This window comes from Globicephala melas, chromosome 10, assembly GCF_963455315.2.
Source record: "Globicephala melas chromosome 10, mGloMel1.2, whole genome shotgun sequence".
NCBI classification, from domain to species: Eukaryota; Metazoa; Chordata; class Mammalia; order Artiodactyla; family Delphinidae; genus Globicephala; species Globicephala melas.
This window is the reverse complement of record NC_083323.1, coordinates 3,533,873-3,556,554: the sequence shown is the minus strand read 5'-3', so window position 1 is coordinate 3,556,554 and position 22,682 is coordinate 3,533,873. Positions and strand designations below refer to the sequence as shown.

General features: G+C 48.8%; 2 protein-coding genes across 9 annotated transcripts; both read right to left on the bottom strand.

Annotated features, from left to right (window-relative positions):
* Nucleotides 1–1,451: 1,451 nt before the first annotated feature.
* CDPF1 (cysteine rich DPF motif domain containing 1) lies at nucleotides 1,452–6,014 on the bottom strand. 8 transcript variants are annotated; one of them, XM_060306734.1, is made up of 4 exons: nucleotides 5,933–6,014; nucleotides 3,540–3,652; nucleotides 2,323–2,539; nucleotides 1,452–2,039 (listed from the first exon to the last, which is right to left on the bottom strand). In XM_060306734.1, the coding sequence occupies exons 2-4, from the start codon at nucleotides 3,650–3,652 to the stop codon at nucleotides 1,893–1,895; spliced, it is 477 nt and encodes a 158-aa protein (XP_060162717.1). In that variant the 5' UTR covers nucleotides 5,933–6,014; the 3' UTR covers nucleotides 1,452–1,892. The 8 variants fall into 8 exon arrangements, with proteins under 8 accessions (XP_060162717.1, XP_030711497.1, XP_060162718.1 ...); XM_030855637.2 differs by lacking the exon at nucleotides 5,933–6,014 and adding an exon at nucleotides 5,558–5,923; XM_060306735.2 differs by lacking the exon at nucleotides 5,933–6,014 and adding an exon at nucleotides 5,558–5,922 and having other exon boundaries at nucleotides 2,323–2,494.
* A 6,693-nt stretch (nucleotides 6,015–12,707) lies between these two features.
* Nucleotides 12,708–20,086, bottom strand: PKDREJ (polycystin family receptor for egg jelly). The gene is made up of 2 exons (XM_030855629.2): nucleotides 16,433–20,086; nucleotides 12,708–15,562 (listed from the first exon to the last, which is right to left on the bottom strand). Exons 1-2 carry the CDS (start codon nucleotides 20,084–20,086, stop codon nucleotides 13,151–13,153), a joined length of 6,066 nt encoding a protein of 2,021 aa, XP_030711489.1. The 3' UTR covers nucleotides 12,708–13,150.
* Nucleotides 20,087–22,682: the final 2,596 nt, after the last annotated feature.

The following is a 22,682-nucleotide window of genomic DNA, read 5'->3' as shown; positions in this document are numbered from 1 at the left end:
TTCTACACTGTATGGTAAAAAAAGAACTATGTTAATAGCTATATCTTAAATACTGTGATTTGAGGGTTTTTAAAAAAATCCTAATGTAAATATTTTACTCACAATCACGCATCTAATAGCAAACATTGGGATTCTTCTGCAATCAGTGTTAATTGACGTATACTCTCACTAGCCTGGCTCTCGGACGTGTTGGAAACACACAGGAAGCTGAAATATCACAACTGAAATACAAGCGCACGCACGCACACACACACATCAGAGCTCTCCTTCTGTCCTGAGCCATGTGGAATTCATTTCCCTGTAAACCTGTTCCCTTCCTCATGCTTCCTCACACACGAATGAGTCTGTTCTATCATTTCTACCAGCAAGGCTGCCTCTGACCCAGGTCAGAAGTCACCGATTTCACACAGGAGGATCCCGCTGGAGACCATGAACTATTCCTGTGTAGTAAGTAGCTGTCTGTTCTTCAGGGAATTACTACCTGTGGGTTGTTACCAAAGAACTTTGCAATTTGAAAGATGCTGATGGCAGTGACTGGCAACGGCTGGGTCTCTGCCAGCCTCCAGAGCCCAACCCGGGGTATAAAGCGGAAGCCACAGAGCCCGTGAGCCTCCCACACGATGTTTTCCATACCTTGGCAGATTTCTTCCTGATGGGGATCTGTACCGCCCCCGGGACCCACAGGGCCGTCACATCCAAACCCAGGGGGAGCCTTTGCCAGACGCACGGCAGAGTGGTGCAGGTTCCCAAAGCCAGGGCTGAGCTGGAGTCCTTGGCGTGTGTTTATCGTTACTGTTCTTGGGTGCCTTATACTCTCAAAGTATTTAGGGGCGGACAGACCCTTTGTGTTTTATACTAAACAGGAGCAATTCCAAAGCAGATCTTTTCTGAGCAGGCTCTGACGCCCTCTCTCCAGCTCAGACCCTCTGGGTGTGATTGGTGGGGAATCCGGGGCCGCAGGAAGCCAGGGTGTGCAGAGGAGAGCAAATGGAATCTTAGTCACTTTACTGGCAGTGGTTCCAGGCAATTAGAAAATGGCTATAAAATAACTTTAATTTTTGTTTAATTTTGGGTCTTACTCATTTTCCCTTTAGGAGATTGAACTGATCGTATATATTGATTTCTATCCTGAATTTACGGGAACTTATATGTTTGGAATGTCCTACTGTAAGACTGATGAATGTAAAGAGTTAATTTCAGGGTACAGTTTTGCCTTAATGGTTTTAAAAAATAAACTATTTTTAAAAATTACCTGGCGAGTTTTCAGTGATGCTATGAGATGAACTGTGTTGTTTGGTCTGAAGAAAACCGATCCCCAGCTGTAGGGTCTGCCCTTAACCCAGAACAGTCCCCCAGCCCCAGAGCTGACGTGGTCTCTACCTGTAGAGTCCAGTGACAGAGCGGACCTGGGACAACGCGGCCCCAGAAGACAAAACCCAGCACAAACGTCGGTCAGTAAAAGCCCTTTATTCATACTCTCATCAAACACGTTTCTAACACCCTCCAGGCAGTGTGCGCTGGTCCTGCGGAAACTACAGAATCGGACAGAGCAGTTCCTGCCCTCTAAGAACTGGCAGGCACATGGTAAGCCCACAATCAGTGTCTCACCAATTGCTAAGGTGGGCGCCGTGAGGGCGGGGGTGCTGCGGTCTTCGGAGCACCGGGGTCTGGGGTCTGCCTTTTGGGCGCCCTCTCTGCGTGGCTCCTGGCCCTGTTGCTGCTGCAGGCGGACCCCAGCTCCCTCTGGCTGCAGACACGGCTCCCGATGGCCCAGAAACCAAGGTCGGTGACAGCGGCTCCCAGCTTGGCCCCATCTCCGAGCCAGGCCACAGAAGCCCGCTGGCCAGGAGCCCCGTGCAGCACACTGCTGCGGACCTGGTACCCGACTGGACTCATGTTCGAGAACCAGGCTGGCTGGCAGGCCTCTTGGATGGGACTTTCCTTTTCTCCAAGTCTTGCTGAATTTCCTGAGGGAAAGCATCAATGTTCTCCCGGACACAGGGGAGGCAAAATCTCTTGGAGTAGAATAAACTGCAGTCCTGAAAGAAGAGGGGGACGGAGGAGCCTGAGTGCCATGGGATGCACACTGCAGCGTCCCCCAGAGCCTCCGAGAATCCCTCTTCCTCAGACCCCAATGAGACCCTCTAACTGACCCCAGCTTGCCTGTCCCCTACCCCTCTGCTGGCTGCAGGGACCCACCCATAATGCAGCAGACCAGCTGCGTGACTGTGAGGGCTCCCAGGACCACCAAGGCCAGGAAAGGCTGCTGCTCACACGGTCCCTGGGAAAGGCTCACGTGTCACCTCTCTCACAGTCACTCACGTGAGGTCCCAGCCACAGGGAGAGAGGGTAAGCGGCCCCGGCTGCACGTGGCTTACCCACCGGGCCCACGCACACCAGCCTGCCGCATACGCTGCATCTCGAGCCGAGGATCAGGAATCTGTCCTTGTTGGGGGTGAAGGGGTCCCTCATGACGTAGCTCTCCTCCAGGAGGCTGCGGGACAGGAAGTGGTGCCGGTGGGCAGAATGGCCCAAACCTCTGCTGACGAAAGGTAGCCGGCTGCACGGACCTCCCCGGGGCCTGCTCCCCGTGTGAGCTCATCACGGGGAGGGGTGGCCCCCAGTGCCACCAAGTAGTAGCAGAGAGGCGAGCAGTGGCGCCCGGCTGGGATGAAATGAGACCTGCTCCGGGCTCCGTGTCGACCGCAGGGAAAGAACCACTCCTCCTCGGCCCCAAGAAGGGCTGCTGCAACTCAGCCCCCAGACCCCAGCCTGACTCAGCAGGGCGGCGGGCGGGCACAAGGCCTCCATGCGAGCTCTCCAAGCCCTCCCCTCACCTCCGGGATGACACCCGCTCCCAAACTGCCTGCTTCCACACAGGGAGAACAGGGCGCTTTACGCTGGCTAAGGTTCTGGCCTCACAGCGCACATCAGAAAGGAGACAGACAGGATAGGATCCGAGGCGACACCCCAGGTTCCTCCAGCCTGGCCCCCCCGGTCCCACGTAATGTAGTGGCCAGATCCCCACAAGGTGGCCTCTGATGGAGGACAAGTTGAAGGTCAAGAATCAAGCCCCGGGACCCACTGGCGCTACTCTGGGCCATCCGTGGGCAGGTGCACAGGAAGCTGGTCCTCAGGGCTCACTCCCACCAGTACAAGAGCCGCAAGGCGGGCAGCTTCCCGCTGAGAAGGTGTCATCGTAGGAACCAGCGGGACCAGTGACAAGGCCCAGCCCCAGACGCGATGGCCTCTGCGGCTCCCTGCGTTCCCAGCTGCTGAGCTGTTTCAGCCTGAGCCATGGTGCTTCCACCCCGCAGCCGGAGCAGGTGCTGGACTCTGGGCTGAGCAGGGACGTAGGGACTTGGAGGTTCTAGGAGAGCCGGATGGCGTCGAACCTTGCCCTATGCCTTCTTGGGTCACACCTGAAGTGCCCAGAGCCTGGGCCGGGTGGCCCCAGACACAACACCCAAGCCCTGTGTCAGACTTAGGCCAGCCAGCTCTGGGCGGGCTCCCTGGGGTGCTGGGACCCTGGTACTCACGCGACAGACTGGGCGCCGGGGGGCTGCTGCCCCACGTAGCTATACGGAGCAGTTAAGGCACAGAGCTGGCACTCAAACACACCCAAGGGGCGGCGCTCCGCCTCACACTCCATCTGCAAGGTCAAAAGACAGGGCATGTCGCCTACAGGACCAAGAGCTACCCACATCTCAAAGCTCCCCAATGCCTGCTTCTTACCCACAGGTGAGAAGGGCAGCGTACAGACAAGGCACCTCAAGTTCAGAGTAAGTGACGAGACCTGCTCAAGGTCACACGTTCTTTTCAAGCGCACTTGAGCTATTCACCAAGATAGACTATATTCTGGGCCATAAAATGAGCCTCAAACTTTAAAAGCCTGAAATCATAGAGCACATGCTCCAACCCCATAATAATTAAAATCAGTAACAAAGAGATACATGGAAAATCTCCAAATATTTGGAAATTAAATGATATACTTCCAAATAAACCATAATTCAAAGAAGAAATCACAAGAGAAATTAGAAAATATTTTGAACTAAATGAAAACTAAAATACAAAATATCAAAATACATAGAATGCAGCTTAAGCAGTGTTTACAGGGACATTCGCTGTTTTAAATGCTTAAATTGGAAAAGAGGGTTTAAAGTAAGTCATCTAACTTTCCACCTTAAGAAGCTAGAAAAATGCAAATTAAACTCAACATAAACAGAAAGAAGAAAATAATAAATAACACAAATCAAAGAAACAGAAAATGGGCAAACAATAGGGAAAAAAAATCGATAAAACCAAAGCTGGTCATTTCAAAATGTCAATAAAGTGGACAACCTCTAATGAGACTGATCAAGAAAAACAGGAAGAAGATACAAATTACCACAATGAGGAATGAAACAGGGGACATCACTAAGACTACAGACATTAAAAGGATAATAAAGGAATGCAGTGACCTTTTTTACCAAAAAAATCTGACAGTTTAGATGAAATGGACATATCTCTTGAAAAAACACCATTTATCAGAACTGACTCAAAACAGAAAACCTGAATAGCCCTTTATCTATTAAGAAAACTGAATTCATAATTTAAAATTTTCCTTTAAAATGAAATAGTACAAAAACAAACAAAAAGAACAACAACAAAAAGAAACAGAACACCAGCAAAACTTCATGCCCAGATGTCTTTACCAGCAAATTGTCAAGCATTTAAGGAAGAAGTAATAGCAACCTACAGAAACTGTTTCAGAATACAGAGAAAGGAACACTTCCCAAGTGATTTTGAGGCCTATATTACATGGACACCAAAACTGCCAGTATTACCCTGATACCATTCATCAGACAAGGCTACTACAGGAAAACTACAGAGTAATACCCTTCACAAGCAAATATCTTCAGCAAAATATTAGCAAACTGAATTCAATAATACATAAGAAGCCTAGGGCATCACGACAGAGCGGATTCAACCCAGGAAGGCAATGTTGGCTCAACATTCGAAAACCAGTGAATGCCAACTCATGAGAGTAACTGAATAAAGGAAGAAAAACCACACCATCATTTCGATAGATGCATAAAAAAGCATGACAAAATTCAAGGCTCTGGGCGGTGCTTCAGAGCCAAGGGGCTCCCCACCTGACTACAGAATAAATTCCCTTCCTTGGCATTTAAGGCCTCTTTAACTTGGGACTTATCTCCCAATGACTCTGCCGTCCAGCCCCCACCCCTCCATACAGCAGGCTGCAGTTCAAGTGGCTCCATCACTGTCCTGCACTTTCACACACACACACACACACACACACACCCCACCCCTGTGCCCCGGCCTTCGCTCCTGCTGTTCCTGCCACCTGGAGGGTTTCCCCCAACGTCTCTACCTATGGAATTGCCCTCTGGCTGCCCTGAAGATTTTCTGTTCACCTTTGGCTTTCGACAGTTTGACTATACAACTACTTTTTTTTTTTTCCTTTTAAACCTATTTATCCTGCTTGTGCTGCTTTAAGCATTTTGATCTGTGGTTTAGTATCTTCCATTACTTCTGGAAAATCCTTAACCATTACCCTTCAAATATTTCTTCTGCCCCATTCTTTCTTGTCTCCCGCTGAGGTTCCAACCGCAAATACGTTAAACTTTGATGTTGTCCCGCGGTTCTTGGACCCTTTGCTCTGGGTTTGTTTTTTTCTACTCTTTTCTCTCTGTGTTTCAGTTTGGGTCATTTCTACTGCCCTGTCATCAAGTTCATTGATTTTCCCTTGGTTATGTCGAATCAGCCGACGTGCACTCAGAAGGCTCCGCGGCGCCGCGCAGTCCGGGCGGGACCGGGGATGAACCGGGGCGCAGGCTCCGCGGCCCGCCCCCAGCGCCGCGGGAGGCCGTTCGGAACCCCGCAGGGCTCCGCGGAGGCGCCCAGGCCGAGCCGGACGCACGAGACGCACCGGGAGGGACCCGGGCGCGGCCGCACACGTCCCCGTCAAGCCGCCAGGCCGCGCCACTCACCGCCGCCGCCGCCGCCGCCGCCGCCGCCGCCGCCGCCGCGCCGCCGAGCCCACGGCGCGTGCGCGTTGAGTCGCGGGGCGGGGCCTCGTGGCGGACTTCCGCCTCGCCTTCCGTCTAGCTGCGGCTTCCCGTACCCGATCTCTCGGGATTGGCAGCGGCTGGGCAGCACCTGGCTATCTCACGCCGACGTGGCCTGATGTCCTGGCTGCTCCAAGACTCTCAGCTTCTTTCTGGGTTTCCCACCGGGCTCCACAGAGTCGGTGCCGCCGGTGCGCGACCCACAGATAACCCGGCCTCAGCCGCATTTCCATCCCCACGTGGTTTCTCTCACCGCGCGCTTCGGACCGAAATGCCCTGGTCTTAGTTCTTATTCTACCCGTCCCCCAACTAGGACGGAAGCCTCCGGGGCCTGGGGCCAGGGCCGCAGGCAGTGATTACTATGTGCCCTAAGGCAACAGACAGAATGGGTTCAAAATGAGCCCTGTGGCTTCCTGCGACCTTTAAAAGCTGTGTGCTGCCGGGACTTGTCACTGTACCCCTCCAAAGCCTTAAAGTGGCCTGCAATGCCCGTCGTCATCTGGGACCACCATCCTTCAACTTCCAGGTCTTCACCTTGGGGCACCAACCACGTCAGCTACCAAAAGTTGCACTGGACCCCAAGCTCCCCGTCCCGAAGCTCAGACAAGGGCTTCCCTAGACCTGCAGTGGCCGTCCCACCCCACCCCTGGCCCCTCTACTCGTGTGTATTCGAGGCACCATTCTACCGGGCTAGGGGATGATTCTGAAGCCAGCAGCCCTGAGGTCTGGGACTTCTTCCTTTGGGGAATCGAGAAATAAGGATTATATAAGGTGTCTTAGTAATGCTGGCAACAAGAATTATTTCTGGACTTGAGCCAGAGCGGCTCCTGCCGTGAGCCTCAAGAATTAGCGAGCCCTTACATTTTGCTACTAGAGTATGTGACCTCAACTGTGCTTACAGCAATGGCACTCTTTGGATCAATTCAAAGATTACATACTGTTGGTTTTTATTTTTGGATCTGCCCAAAGATGGGCCACTTGATAAAGCATTTAAAATTTGACCTAAATCCACTCTGAGATACATGACTGGTTAACCCACGAATGCTGTCAAAGCCATGAGACAGTTTAGACAAGTTACAAGCTGCACTGGAAGAGTTAAAGTGAAATGATATTCAAAGAGCAAATCATGGACTTTGTCAGAAAATAAAGTTAATTTTGATTTGAGCTGTCCACAGTTATTAATATAAGAAAAAACTTACCAAAAAATCCAAAAGGATTAAAAATATCTAATAAAGCTTTAGAAAAAAATGGTTTCCCAAAAGAAACTGCATGTGAAATAAGAACTAAATCAAGAGAATGAAAAGACAAGCCACAGCATGAGAGAAAGTATTTGCCAAAGGTATATATGACAAAGGACTGTTATCCAAAATGTACAAAGAACTATTAAAACGCAACAGTAATAAGACAAACAACCCAATTAAAGAATGGGCCAAAGACCTTAACAGACACCTCACCAAAGAAGATACACAGATGACAAATAAGCATATGAAAAGATGTTCCACATCCTATGTCATCAGGGAAATGCAAGTTAAAACAGCAATGAGATACCACTGCACACCTATTAGAATGGCCGAAATCCAGAACACTGACACCAGCAAATGCTGGCGAGGACGTAGAGCAGCAGGAACTCTCATTCATGGCTGGTGGGGATGCAAAATGGTGCAGCCACTTTGAAAGACAGTTTGGAAGTTTCTTACCAAAACAAACATACTCTTACCATGTGATCCGGCAATCATGCCCCTTGATATTTACCCAAAGGAGTCGAAAGATTATGTCCATATAAAAACCTGCACACATGGTTATTACACCTTTATTCATACTCATAATTGCCAAAACTTGGAAGCAATCAACATGTCTTTCAGTAGGTCAATGGATAAATAAACTGTGGTCCATCCAGACAATGGAATATTACTCAGCACTAAAAAGAAATGAGCTATCAAGCCATGAAAAGACATGGAGGGAACGTAGGTGCATGTGACTTAAGTGAAAGAATCCAATGTGAAAAGGCTACATAGTGTATGATTCCAACTCTATGACAGTCTGGAAAAGGCAGAATATTGGAGATACTAAAATGATCAGGGGTTGGGGGGAGGGAGGGATGAAAAGGTTGAGGACACAGGATTTTTAGGGCAGTGAAAATACTCTATATGGTGGTATAATGGTGGATATGTCATTATACATTTATTCAAACCCATAGAATGTGTAATGCTGAGTGAACCCTAATGTAAACTATGGACTTTGATTATGGTGTGCCAGTGTGGGTTCATCAGTTATAACAGATCTTCCACTCTGGCAGGGGATGGTGACAATGGGGAGGCTATGCTTGTGTGTGGGCAGAGGTATATGGGAAATCTCTGCAACTTCCTGTCAATTTTGATGTAAACATAAACTGCTGTAAAAAATAAAGTGCGTTTTTTTAAAAAAACCCACTAAAATGACATTCAAATACAACGTTGGGAAGTTAGAACTAGGAAACAGTAACATCTACTGGAGTCTGAAAAAGAGTCGTGCACAAATAATCCCAAAACTAATTTCCATAGAGACTGTTTTCTGACCATTGTGGATCCTCATAGTCTCTATCCGACAGAGATTTAAACAAAGTGAGCAACTCACTGCAGTTTTCCGTTTTCTTTATAAAATCCCAGTGCTGAAAAAAGTGAAAGGTGAAAAACTTAAAAAATACTGGATGGGGCTTCCCTGGTGGTGCAGTGGTTGAGAGTCCGCCTGCCGATGCAGGGGACACGGGTTCGTGCCCCGGTCCGGGAAGATCCCACATGCCATGGAGTGGCTAGGCCCGTGAGCCATGGCCGCTGAGCCTGTGCTCCACAACAGGAGAGGCCCGCGTACCGCAAAAAAAAACAGAACCAAAACCAAAAACAAAACCTGGATGGATCTAGATGTGTTATAACAAATGATGATAACAATGAATTAATGATGACATTTATATGATGAAACGAAAGGAGAATATAATGATGTTTAATATAATGATAATATAATATGATCTTTTTATATGCACCCTCCTTACAGTGTTTAAACATGATATCAATACTCATGGTTCAATTCTAAATCTAAAACTTTCAGAAATTTATTGACAGTTCCAGTTGCTACTCCCTCAGCAGAGTGAAGTTTCTCCCAGCTGAAATCATTAAAAACTATCTGCAAACTATTAAGACTCAGGAAAGTTTGTCTAACTTGGCACTATTGTCAATACAACACAGTTATGTGAAAATCTTTGTAATTATCAACACGATGATTTTTCTGAAATGAATTCAAGAAAAATAAACTTTATGGAACACACACACAATAATTTATGGATTATGTATGTTTTTTTACTCATCCAAAGATCAGTGGCCCACCAACAGAACACCCAGAGGTACACAATAGTAATTCAGTTATCTTTGATATTCTGCCCATTTTTCATCTATATAAAAACCATAGCATTACAAATATAATTTTTAATTTTGCCCTTATGAAAGTGTGGGTGTCAAGATAGGTGGCTATAACATATTTTATGTAATGGTTTGTAAACTTGTTTATAACCTTTAAATATTTAGACATGCAGATATTCGTCATCCTGCCTGGACCCCACGACGTTAGGGGTGGCCTTGCCAGGGAATATAGCTACCTAGATGTTGTGGCAGGACTTATAAGACCTTGTATAAATGTTGTCTTAAGCGATTAAGCTTTTTAAAAATCATGACACTAAACAAGTATTATACATTGCATATTCAAGTGAAGCCTGAAGAAGGAAATTTGAAAATTGAAAAATAAGGAATTGAATGCAGATTAGAATCTAAAGCAAAGCATTGCTAACAGCAATGAAAGGAGGGGGTAACTCTGGAGGATTAATTCCTTACATACCTCATTTCACTGTTAAGTCCAATCTTATTCATCCGTTTCTCCATTTCTGCCAGTAAAATTAACGTCCAAAGTCTGGCACTTTTATTTTAGTGCTAATGAAATTCCAGAAGCAGGCCTTAGTTTTCTAAGTAAACTCTTAAAAGCGTAACATACATACAGAAAAGTAGATACTTCCTAAGTGTGCGGCAAGATGAATTCTCACAAAGTAAGTACAGCAGTGTAACCAGCACCCAGATGAAGTCTTCCACGACAAGAGACACTGGAGGTTTCTTCTGGCTCAAGGGAAAGGCTGGCCCTCTGTGGAGTGGTGGAGGGAGGATGCATGGAGAGACCTGAATTTATTGCAATGGACAAAATGCCTTTAACGGTGTATAGCTTTGAAGTAAATATGTAAGAGTATAATATACATACAGAAGCAGGCCTTACAAATGCAAGTCTTCATAATTGGTACAAGGGTTTGAGGTAGATGAAGGACGTGGAGCTTCAGATGGAGCCGTCTCTCTGCATCTAAAACTTGTTCTACTACTCTGAGTTAATAAGGGGTACATGGAGAACAAATCCAAGAACATTTATCTTGTTTTCCTGTGCAATACAGACTTGGGAGGGTATTCATAACTGTTTCCAACTTGTTCTGGAACATGCCTACCCTATCCCTGGAAACTGATGGGAACAAAGGCGTCTTAAAAGACTCCTTTAGAAATTGTTGCCATGTCCTGTGAAAATGACCTTCTAAATTTTGATTGTCTCCTTACTTTGTTTTCCTGATGTTAACCTAAAACAATAAAACAGCCAGTTTTGTTTTCACCAGCAGTTATTTTTACCAGCAAGATGGGTTTATTCGGGAGCAGCAAAGAACTGCAATTTGGGACGCCTAAGTCTGGTAAAGCAAAGGAGAGGGAACTGTTTTTATAGAGAAAGGGAAGTTGGGCGGGGCTTTTATAAACAAACTGTCCATTGGAGGAAACTGGGAGTAGGAAATCTGGTGTGAGTTGTGACACTCTCTTATTGGCTGGGCTGTCGCCAGGCGAGGAGAAAACCTTCCTTCCTCCTGCTGCCTAGTAAGGTAGCATCGCTTCCTGCCGGAGAGGAATGGTACCTCTCTTCCCGTTGGGATCTGCGTTGGCCTGAGTGGTACGTGCATGAGAGCCCCCACTTCTGGCCTCCCGACTCCATTTTAGTGAGGTGTCCCTTTATTAATTTTCACACTGACAATGTTATAATTGGCATCTCTAATATTTCTAAACCATGTAAATACCTGTCATTGCTCTATCATTAGAAGGCCCCTGGCACTCCCCTCTCTCCCAGTATGCGTGGAAACAGCCCTGTGACTCTGCTAGACTTCTCACTGTAGCCACAAGGTGACAGTCTTGTCTCCTTTGAGGGGCCTGCAGCTGCTGTCCCTGGTCATCAATCAGCCCACCCCACCCCCCCACCCCCGCCTTGTTCCTGGATGGCCCACTTGGGCCCTGCCTTTATGACCCTGTCACTCACAGCTCCCAATCATGAGATGCTATGTGGGCCTGGGGGCTTTCTTCCAGGGAAGCGAGGCCAATTAGTGTAACCCTCGGCCTCCCACAGCACCACAGGGGTAGAGACTTCAGCTGATCCTAAATTTGGGAAGAATGTCTGGGTGTATCCAGCCACAGAGCACCCGAGTCTGCCTTGTCTGCCTAGGTCTTTGAAGCCTCTAGGGCGATGCCTGCCCCATGTCGCCTGCACATCACCTGGGGCTTACACTCCCCCGTTCTGCGTTCCATGGGTGACTGCACCTGACCAGACCCCAGGAAAAAGTAAACATCTGGCCCCCATGCTTACGCCTTCCCAACCTGTTCAAAAGTCAGGTGGTAATGAGAGGTGCTAACCATGAACGTGAACGTGCACTTCACTTGGAACCGGTGGCCAGAGCCCAGCCAAACCTGAGACGTCCCACCAGGGCAGTTAGAGAACCCGGAACTGGCCTTCTGACCCTAACCGTGTGGGTGGTCTTGGGTGAGTCACAAAACCTCTTCATTATCTCAGCTGGCAGAGAAGGCCACCCCCCACCCCAGGTTCTCAGGCCTCCCCTGGGGAGGAAACGATGGAACGCATGCACACGTGCGTGTGTGCGTGCCCGTACCTGCCAAGGTGCAGGGTACCATGACCATGCCCGTGCAGCACAGGACTACGGGGTGCCAAGTGAGTAACAAACACCTGGGGCACAGCAGCTGCCCACCTGCCTGTTGTCCCCCTTTGCTGGCCCTCGACTTTGAGGGCAGGAGCCATCGGTGTACACACCCCCTCACAGGAATCACTGCAGGTCTCACAGAAGAAATCTCACATTTAATTCTGACCAAGCTTAAAGTGGCGTCTACATAAATGAGCATGTTTCGGAGTGAAAATCCAACAGCTGCTAGCCTATTTTTCTTAAACAATGTTTTCTAAACAATCCACCAGGCCATCAATAACCCAAAGCTCAAATTCTGGATGTATATATTGCTATATACATTATATAGAATATTTACTATCTTTCAGTGTGAACCCACACCCCCACACACCTTCTTGCTGTTTAATAGAAGTCACGTCTCATGGCCAGAAAACGTCATGACACTTTACATCTTTCACTTGCAGTGGCCTTAAGTAGATGGGAAGCTTCAGACCTCTGACCCCCAGGTCCACATCCCTGCATTCCCAGGCACGAGGGCAACTCCTGAGACTCGTCACAAGGCCCTGGCCCAGCTGGCAGTGTGGGCGGCGGAGCTGGGAGGGTGGGGGAGGCCCTGCAGCCGTGTGTGCAAAGGGAACAGCCAGCGGGGCTGAGGCACTGAAGCGCGAGTGCTGGCCTCCCAGCCCCGGGGAGGGGGGCACAGAAGCAGCAGGATTTTCCTGCTGCTTCCGGCAAGGTGGGGTGAGGCTGAGGGGGCCTTTGAGTTCCCTACCCCAGATCTGGGTCTCTAACCTTCTAAACTGCAGCAGGTACCAAAGACACCAGCTTCCCAGCCACAGGGAGATCAACCCAGGACTCGCAGGCTGTCCTCCTCCTCTCTCTGTAGAGGCTGCACTGCACTCTGACACCCTCAAGTTCCGAAGGGGAGGCCAAGACGGCGGATACTTCCAGACGTAGGGGGTGTGCATTGTGAAGGACACGGGGAGAAAGCACAACTGAGCCACTAAACGTTCCTTAATCCCAGAAAGTGAGCATTTGAGAGAAGCCGGCCTGTGGACCTTGAAACGGTCATGGATCACACAACGAGATACACCGTTTTCTTCCCATTAATGTTTCTGGTCTTCAGCCCCAGGTACCGGCTGTCGCTCTTCTCTGGCCGCCCGTACATCATGTTGGCAAAGAACTTGGGTTGGTCTTCCGCCTTGGATTTGAAGGACAGAAAGCCAAATGCAGTTCTTAGTCTGTGACACAGGTAGGTCATTGCTTCCGCTTCTTCTGAGGGCTCCTCATACACGGGCTGCTTCATTTCCCCGTAGGCAGACAAAATCACCGCCTGAAATAAGTTGATCAATATGCAGATCGTCACCAGCAGAAAAGATGAGAGAAACAGGACCCCGAGAACCCGGTTACTGGAAAATTCCGTGTTCTGAAAAGCTGAAACGCAGTAGGAGAGTACTGTCTGTGTGGCGTGAGTCATATCACTGTAGTTCCATTCGTGCTGCCCGAATACCAGGTAACCAAAAGTCATGTAGACAAAGAAATACACGGACACCACTAGCGCCATGTGGCAGATGCCGGGAAGGGCAGTCTGGATGGTCCTCTGTGCGAGACGCACGTTGTAAAAGAACCTGGAATACCTGAGGGACTTCAGGATTGTCAGAAACAACAGGAAACCCAACATCACCCTCATGGCGTGATCTACTTGAGACACTGCATGAAAGGGAATGAAATCCTCAGAGTTCGACAGGTAAAACCGAATTATACTGACAGCCAAGAAGTGTTTCCTGAAAAAGAGCACGATCAGCACGGTAAAGATGCATTTTAAAGCAAAGTTGAGCAAATTATATACACTTTTCACGTAGGCGGACCTTTCTTGTGTGATGATGTAGACCTCGTCGACAACGTAGGCAAAAAAGAAAATGAGGATGGCCACGTACAAGTAGATTTCTGCGGAAGTGTTTCTGTTGAAATCGGCAAGCGAGAAGGAGTGCGCAGACAGGCTCGTGTTCACAGCTCCTACCCGAGAGACCTCAAAGATGACTGAGATGCTGCAGAAGAGAGTGGTGTCTGGATTAAAAGTTGTTAGTTCCAAGATCACAGCCCACGTCTTTTCATCCAGCCAATGGCTTCCCTGGAGTTCGCTGAGCCTCCGTGTGGAATTAAACTGCTGCTCTTCCGGAAAAAAATAGAACGCGTACCCTCCTGACCCGTAGGTATGCAACAGCCCATAGGAATAGTACGCCCATCTCTTTTCTCCAGGCTTGTAAGTAAATCCTTTCGTAGTCTTGTCTACAGCCCGCTTACTAACTCTATTCCACAACCCGGAGTAGCTTTTTGTGTCTTCTGGGTCAGTGCCGTATTCGGGGTGACAGTGAATCTCTCTTTTGAGGCTGTCCTGCGTGAAGTGTTTGGCAGGCAGACAGGTTTTCTCTCCAGGTTGCGCCCTCACCTGCCTCATCCGTGGCAGGCCGAGGATTTTAGAGGAGCTTTCAGGGAGAAAGGTGGGACGCAGGTCGTTGTGGAGCAGAGGCAACAGCACGCTGTTCAGCCACCGAAAGATGTCTTCCAGCTTGGTCACCGACGCCAGATCCACAGAGAACTGGTCACGAATAAACCGATTATAGTAAAAGCCATCGGTGTGGCGTAGGAGGGTGACCAGGCTCAGCAGGAGGGCCAGAAACATGAAGTGAGTGAGGATGTAGCTCAGGAACAGGAAAGCTCTTCTCTTAATCCTCTTCTTTCTTTTGAAGATTGTGATGTCGTCTTCAGTGAGGGGCTGGTACATCCTCGAGCTTCGGAGCTGGACGACGTGCTGCTGGCGCCTGTGCATTTCCTCTGGGTTCTGCGTGATGCTCTGCAGCTTGATCTCACTGTAGCGAAAGTTGCCAACCCACAGAAGGTTCTCACAATACTTGGGCTTACTTGTTCTGTAGCCTGACACGACCATAATTTTAGATGGTTGCACCAGAAAAACTGACTGCAAGAAGCAACAAAATGATGCAAACAGCCATTCTATTGACTTTTCGTAGCCGTAAGTCAGTCCATAAAATACAATAAAGAATGAGGATATGCTACAAGTGACAAAAACCAAGAGCCATGCGACATAAACGCAACACCACGGCAGAACAATCCTGGTCTTCTCTTTGAGGGGTGTAGCACCGGGCTGGCGAGGGTGCTCTCCAGGAGGAACACTTTGATTGTCTTCAACGTTTGGGTTATTGGCGTTTTTATTTTTTCTTTGGGTGCGGGAGACCTTGCTTTCTGCTCGCTTGGGCTGGGGCCGTCTTTTAGAAGTGGTCTTGACAGAAGCCTCGGGAAGTCCAGGACTTCTCCTAGTAGGTGGAAGCTTTTCAGGCTCCCGGGAGTGTGCGTTGCCAGTTTCACGAGTGTGCCACTTTGCTAATCGTTCTTGCCAGTGTTCACTTGCTGCTGGTGTCCACGGATGCTTCCGAGGAGCGACCTCCCCTAGGGTCACCTGAGGTCTCCTCTGGGAATAGATGAACAAAGACGTGATCATTAGTTGCACAGGGATGGTAATTAAGACACTTTCCATCCCGATCACCATCGACCTGAGGTACTTCCCCTCTTGTGACTCCGCTTCTTTTTCTTTATTTAGATTAAAGAACATAATATTACACAGAAGGGAGGACAGCAACATGGCTAAGCAACAGGACAGTCTCTGGAGCCTACTGAACCGTGTAGCAATGACACCAGAAAAAACAGAGAACCACATGTGGCTTCTCCCCAGCCTATAACTTAAATCTGTAAGGAAAAAATCCATTCTGTTGAGAGACTTATCTGGGGGGGTTACTTGAAAGGTTCTGTCCAAAGAGGTGTCAATAGAAAGCCATTCCCGGCACATGAACAGCCAGATGTGTCTGCTGAACAGATTCTCCACTTTGATTCTACTTAAGTACCAACTAGGGGACCTGCCCTCGTTGTTGTGCCACACGCGGATGGAACGGATGTCCCCCAAGTCATTTTTCGTCGTTAGGAGGAAAGTGCTGACGCTTCCTCGGTAGAGGGTTGTAAACTGTGGATGGCTTAAACAATGCACATCGCTGCTACTCTCTGTTCCCTGCAGTTGGACAAAGACATTGGCCCTGGTCCCAGACCCACAACGGCTTCCTGTAAAAACAGTGACTAGGTAACATACATTATCATAAGGATCGTTATCGGGTAGAACTACCACTTGCTCCCTAAGACACTTGTCCATTTCATCTCTGTGCAAGGCCCAGAACCCTAGGACTATGTACAAGAGCATAATGAAAAGTACAGTGAAGAGGGTCACGGGGTTTTGGGTAACGCTCTTGAGGACCTCTAATCGCAGATCCACGGGGTTAGGGACCACGATCACCTTGGCCGTCAAATAGCGGGTACGCAGGTGGAGGTTGGCTAGTTTCATTGCGTCCAGCTGCCGCCTGGCCCGCCCTGGGTTCTTGCAGATACAGTGCACTTTCTGCCAGGTGGTCTTCTCTCCGACAACGCAGGTGTCTTCTCTCCAATCGCTCTGGATCCCATACATGTCCAAGCATTGAGTGCTGAAAACAGAAATTCTCACTAACTTGTCATTGGGCTTTAGGACAAAATGAGGGGCCTGCAGAACCACAGCGACGGTAGGCTCAGAGGAGCTGGTTCGCTGAGCTATGACCCGCAACAGGGATGGGGGAAGGCAAACCACGCGGGCCTCCGTCACTGTACAGTCAGGGTCAAACAGGTCACTGTCTTGGGCAACTGGGGGGATGCGATGGGGCACGAGGTAGGTGGCGATCAAAGCGGTGGGTGTGATCTGACGGCCAGCATACACCAACACCGTGAACAACACGGCCACTTCCGTCACAATGTGGATCAGCACCTCCTTCCCTGCTCTGCTGTCCACTTCAAAGCTAAATGCCCCCGTCGTCTTTCTCAATGACTCATTTGCTTTAGGAGACTCCTTGCTGGGGCCCACCGTGAGATTAAAAGTCCCAAAGCTCAAGTTTTTTCTGACGAGGTACACTTCCACTACATCAGGTGTGATCTCAATCACGTCACCGGTGGCCTCGGTTCCTGTCATTCGGAATCCAACCACCTCGGTCAAAATGTTTTCCCCATAATTTAGCCAAGGGAAAGGGTCATCTGCAAACTCACAAAACATTGTAGAGATTGGAGCGTTGGCAGGCAGACTAGGAACGCTGCTCACGTTCAGGGTTGGATAAAAACAATTTCGACAGTGTTTCTCAGTGCTGAAAAACTTGGTAACATTCCACTTCTCCGTTTTCTTGACATACATGTTAAAGTTGGACGTCCTCATCGCAGTGGTCTTATTCTCTGGCACTTTTACAGCCAATACTGTCTCTGCTAGAGATTCAACGACATGGAAAGGCTCTTCGACCACTTCATGACGAACCATCAGTTTCAGGATATTAGACAAACTTGTTAATATTCCAGTGCTTACACTTTCTATCTGCTCAGAAGAAATGTGCTTATCCCTCTGGTGACACTCTTGGAGGGCTCGGCTTGCTTGCCAAATCCTCACCGTGGCCAGTTTCTGAGCAAGCGAGGAGAACTCCGAGGTTTTCTGCGTTAATTTAGTAACAGTCATGACCACCTGGCTAATTTCCGCCAAAGTGTTTACAGGAAGAATGAAAGACTGATTGAAAAGGTGTTCTCGGAGTCTAATTTGGTCAGCTTGCAGATGTGAGTCAGTTTTCATGCTATTCAAGACAGAAGCTACAATATACATTAAATAACCTGCAGGTAAAAAATCCCGCTGTTGAAGCAAAGTAGACAGTGATGAATCTGGTCCCACAGTGGAACTGAATAACTCCTGCAGCACAGTCCTTGATGAGTTTATGTCAGTGGGAGCCTGTACAGTGGCGTACAAAGTCACCTGAGAAAAAGCTCCCAGAGAGGTATTATATGCCTGAGCATATATCTTCAAGGCGTAATGATTGGCCAACACACCAACAGGGAGAAAGGAAGGGGGCGCTGTGCAATTCTTCCCCCAATAGAGGATGGACCCAAAGTTATTCTCTTTTAAAGAACTGATTTCACCAAAACCACGCACATCAGGAACTATTATTTTATATGTAGGAACGATGTTCTTATCCTTGAACCTACTACAATGGACAACAAATTTAGTAATGAAGGCAATTCCTTCAGCTGGATCAATTTTGCATTCTGTGGTTTCAGGGACGTGGTGAATAACGAAGGGATGCCTTAAGACCAAGCTCGATCCACCCCAGGTTGCTAGATTGAGAGAAATCCAAAAGTTATCTTCAACGAAACGCCGAAAAGCAAAAGCTTTTACAGACAAATATGCACCGTTCCGCCCTGTTGTTGTTTGCCCCGTCCAATCAAATGGCATCTTCCCACCTGACGACGACAGAATGGACCATTGATAGACATCGCGGCCTGCTTTACAACGTGGGCATTCTAGAGACAAAGAAAATCTCTCTGCTATAATCAAAACTGTATCACAATTTTCAATACATGAAATGTTTGCTACAGGTGCTGGTCCTTGGAGCACATGCACTGTCCTATCAGCAAATGCTGTTCTGTCGTTCTTCTGGACCACCAGTCTGAAAAAATACACACGGCCGCCGTGAAGTGTTTCTGGCAAAAGTGTGAGTATAGGACCGGAGGCCCACGTCCACCTGAGATCAACCTGCTCTGGGAGACAGACCTCCTTGCTCCTCACTGTAATTTCATGTCCATCGTAGTTTCTTGGGTCTGTGGTACAGTACCAAAAAAAATGAAGTCCCTCTAAAGGGTTTCCTGCCTCTGGATCAGAGGACATATTTCCATTCAGAGTCAGTCCATCTGAGAAATTAACTGTGATGTTGGTATCCCCAGGAATAACCGCCTGCAGGGGACTTTTAACAATGATGATATAGATGGAATCTGAGTCTTTCTTCAGAGGTATCGTTGGATCATATGTGACGATGTACACGGAGAAATTAAGCAGATACACCCCCCAAGATAAAGAATGCGCGGAGATACGTATACTTGATGGAGTGTTCCCTGACTTTAAAGGTGGGTTTTGCAAAGGTTTAGTCCAGTCCGGCTTGTCAGATACAGAGGCCACGGAATAGAGTTTCCAATACTGACCAAAGAACCTTTGGTTTGGGCAGTGGGCCTTAACCGTGGCATTGATGGTGACTTCCATCTTCCGGGTCAGCTGCAGGGGAGAATCGTCATTCCTTTCGATCCTCACCAGATCCAACACACAGACCCCCTGACGGGACACCGAGGACTCCAAGGCTTGGGAAGTGTTCGGGTTGACAGCCTCTAAGACGACAGGCGTGGGCCCGTCCGTGGGACACTTGGTTCTGGCCACTAAGCCCGCGTAGGAGCGTGGGCCGCGGGGCAGAGCCGAAAGGGGCGACACCGCCGAGCGGGGCGACACGCGGGCGGCGGCAGCGGCGGCCGTGGGGACCATGGGCCCGAGCAGCCCGAGGCGGAAGGTCCACTCCAGACGCCCGAGGGAGCGCGGCAGGCGGGCGAGCCAGCGCAGGGAGAGCCGGCCGCCGGGCGCCGACAGCTGCAGGTCCACGTGGGCGGGCGCGGCGGCAGCGGCGGCAGCGCGGCGGGCGCGCAGCAGGACGTGCGTGCGGAGGCAGCGCGGCGCCGGGCCTGTGAGCCGCCCGGTTCGCAGACAGAGGTCGCGGCCGCCGCTCAGGATGACGCCGCTGCCCGGGGCCGCGCGGGGCCGTAGGCTGAAGCGGCCGCGGCCGCCGCCAACGCGGACGCCACCACCGCCGACGCCGCGCACCCCGAGGCCCCGGGCGCCCCTGACCGAGCGCAGCACGGCCGCCTGGGTCCGCGCCGGGACGCGGACCCGGGCCTCGGGCGGGGCGCGGCGGGCCGAGGCGGGCTCCCGGCCGAGTAGGTCGCCGGACGGCGAGCCGGGCACCCTAGGGACGGTGGCGCTGGCCCCGCGAGGAGCCGGGGTCGGCGGGCGGCGGCCAGGGCCACCGCTCAGGCTCAGGCCCAGGCCCAGTAGGAGGAGCACGGGTCCCGGCCGCATGGGAGCGGAAAGTGGGAGGCGCTGCGGAGGCCGCGGACCAACGGCCACGGGGGCGCGGGCCGCGGGGTCACGGGGCGCGGGCGTGGGGGTAAGGGCTGCGGGCGGCTGGCCCGTGCCCACACCTGAGTAGGCCTCGGGTCAGGGTTGTTAGTGGGGTTCCTGTGGCGCAGTCTGCTGACCCTCCAAGGAGACCCCTAGCAGGAGCCCGCCCCGCCCCCACACCCGGGAAAACTCATTACAAAGCGGTGGAAAGTGAGAGCTTTCGTCAGTGGGCTCCCTGAGTAGAAGGAGAGGGGGACTGCTCACTGGGTTTCTTACTTAGTTTTCCTTTTTTTAAAAAAAATTATTATTGGAGTATAGTTGCTTTACAATGTTTTGTTATTTTCTGCTGTACAGCAAAGTGAAGCAGTTATACATATATCCACTCTTTTTTAGATTCTTTTCCCATGTAGGTCATTACAGAGTACTGAGTAGAGTTCCCTGTGCTGTACAGTAGGTCCTTATTAGTTATCTATTTTATATATAGCAGTGTGTATATGTCTTTCTACTTTCTTAGGGTGAAACCCTGTGCCATTGATTTTAGATCTTCTTTTCTAATAGAAGCATTTAGTGCTGTCAGTTTCCCACCAAACACTGCATCCAACATACTTACCATATTTTATTATCATTCAATTATAAATATTTTTAATTTCCCCTGTTTTGGTTTGACCTGTGAATTTCCAGATATTTGGAGTTTCTGTGAAAATATTCACAGTCACTGATTTCTAATTTAATTTTGTTATGGTCAGAGAATACAATCTGTATGACTTTTATCCCTTTGAATGTATTGAGACTTGTTTGAAAGCCCATCGTGTGGTCTGAATGTATGTTACATGAAACTTTAAAAGAATGTGAAAAAGAAAAGAAAAAGAAAAAAAAAAAGAATGTGTATTCTGTTGTTGGGTGGAGTGTTCTGTAGATGGCAGGTAGGTCAAGAGGGGTGGTAGTGTTGCTTAGATCTATGTCTTTTCTGCATTTTTGTCTAGTTGTTCTATCAATTGCTGAGAGAAGACGTTAAGCTCTCCTACTATAACTGTGGAATTGTCTATTTCACTCTTTAATTCTGCCAGTTTTTGCCTCTGGTATTTTGGGACTCTGTTTATTAGGTAGACACACTTTTGTGGTTATATCTTCCTGATGAATTGCCCCTAATATCATTATGAGATGTCTTTATCTCTGGTGATAATCTTTGTTTTGAAGTTTCCTTTACCTGGTGTTAAAATAGCCACACTATATGTCAATTATATCTCAATAAAACTGGGAGGGGGAATGAAGTAAAATAAAATAGCCACACTAGCCTTCTTATGCTTACTGTCTATGGACATATGTTTTTTCATTCGTTTACTTTCAACTTATTTATGTCTTTATGTTTAAAGTGGTCTTTTATAGGCAACATTTAATAGAGTTTTACTCTTTTATCCACTCAGTCAGTCTCTGCCTTTTAATTGAGTACTTAGACCATCAACATTTAATGTAATTACTGTCACCATTTCATGTAATTATTGATATAGTTGGATTTAGGTCTATCACCTAATTATTTGTTTTCTTATTATCCCTGATTATCCCTTATTATCTCTGATTTTTTTTCCTTTCATTCCCCGTTAATTCATTTAGCATTAGTCATTTCACACATGTTTCTCAAGCACCTACTACATACCAGACATTTTTCTAGGCATCAGCCCCAGGCCCAGTTCTCAAGGAGCTTCCATTATAATGGGGGTGAGAGACAATCAAAAATAACCCAGGCATGATATAACATGTATAATTTTGAGTGTGATAAGTGATATGAAGAAAAATAAGTCAGGTTAAGAGATAAGAAATGAGGATGAGATAGGGGAGTCAAGGAAGGCCTCTTGGAAGAGGCACCATCTGAGCCAGCAGATCAGCAAGAAATGAGGGAGCAAGGCTCACAAAGAGCTAGGGAGCGGGATAGCTAGCACAGAGAACTGTACGTTCAAATGCGTGGGGGCAGGAACGAGAGAGAAGGTTAGTAGTGGGGCTGGAGTGAGCAGAGAGGAGAGAAAGTGGTAGAAGATGCCGTTGGAGAGATGGCTGATGACCAGAGCAAGCTTAGCCTCAGAGCCCACGATCATACATTTGAATTTTATCTCAAGTGGGTTGGGAAGTCTTTGGAGGGTTTTGAGCAGGGAAGGGCCCTGATCTGATTTCCAGTTGGGAAGCATCCTTCTGTTGTGAGGGAGATAGACTGTAGGTGGGCAGGAATGCAAGGAGACAGGCCAATTAAGCGGGGTCCAGGGAAATCAAAGGGACAGGCCTGACTTCTGGAAGAACACTCGGTATGCAAGTGAGCTGGTCCTGACTCAGTTTAGGGTTAGTGGTGGTGGAGGTGGTGAGCAGTGGGGAATTCAGAAAAGATGCACTTGTTAATGGACTGCCTGTCAGAGGACTGACTACATGATTTTCAGCGCCCTGTGAAAAATGAACATGTGGGGACGTTGTTCAAAAACTGTTAACGATTTCAAGATGGCAACAGCTGAGCTTTCCACCAAGCACGGGGCCCTTCTAAGTGTGAGGCCCTGTATGACTGTCCAGGTTG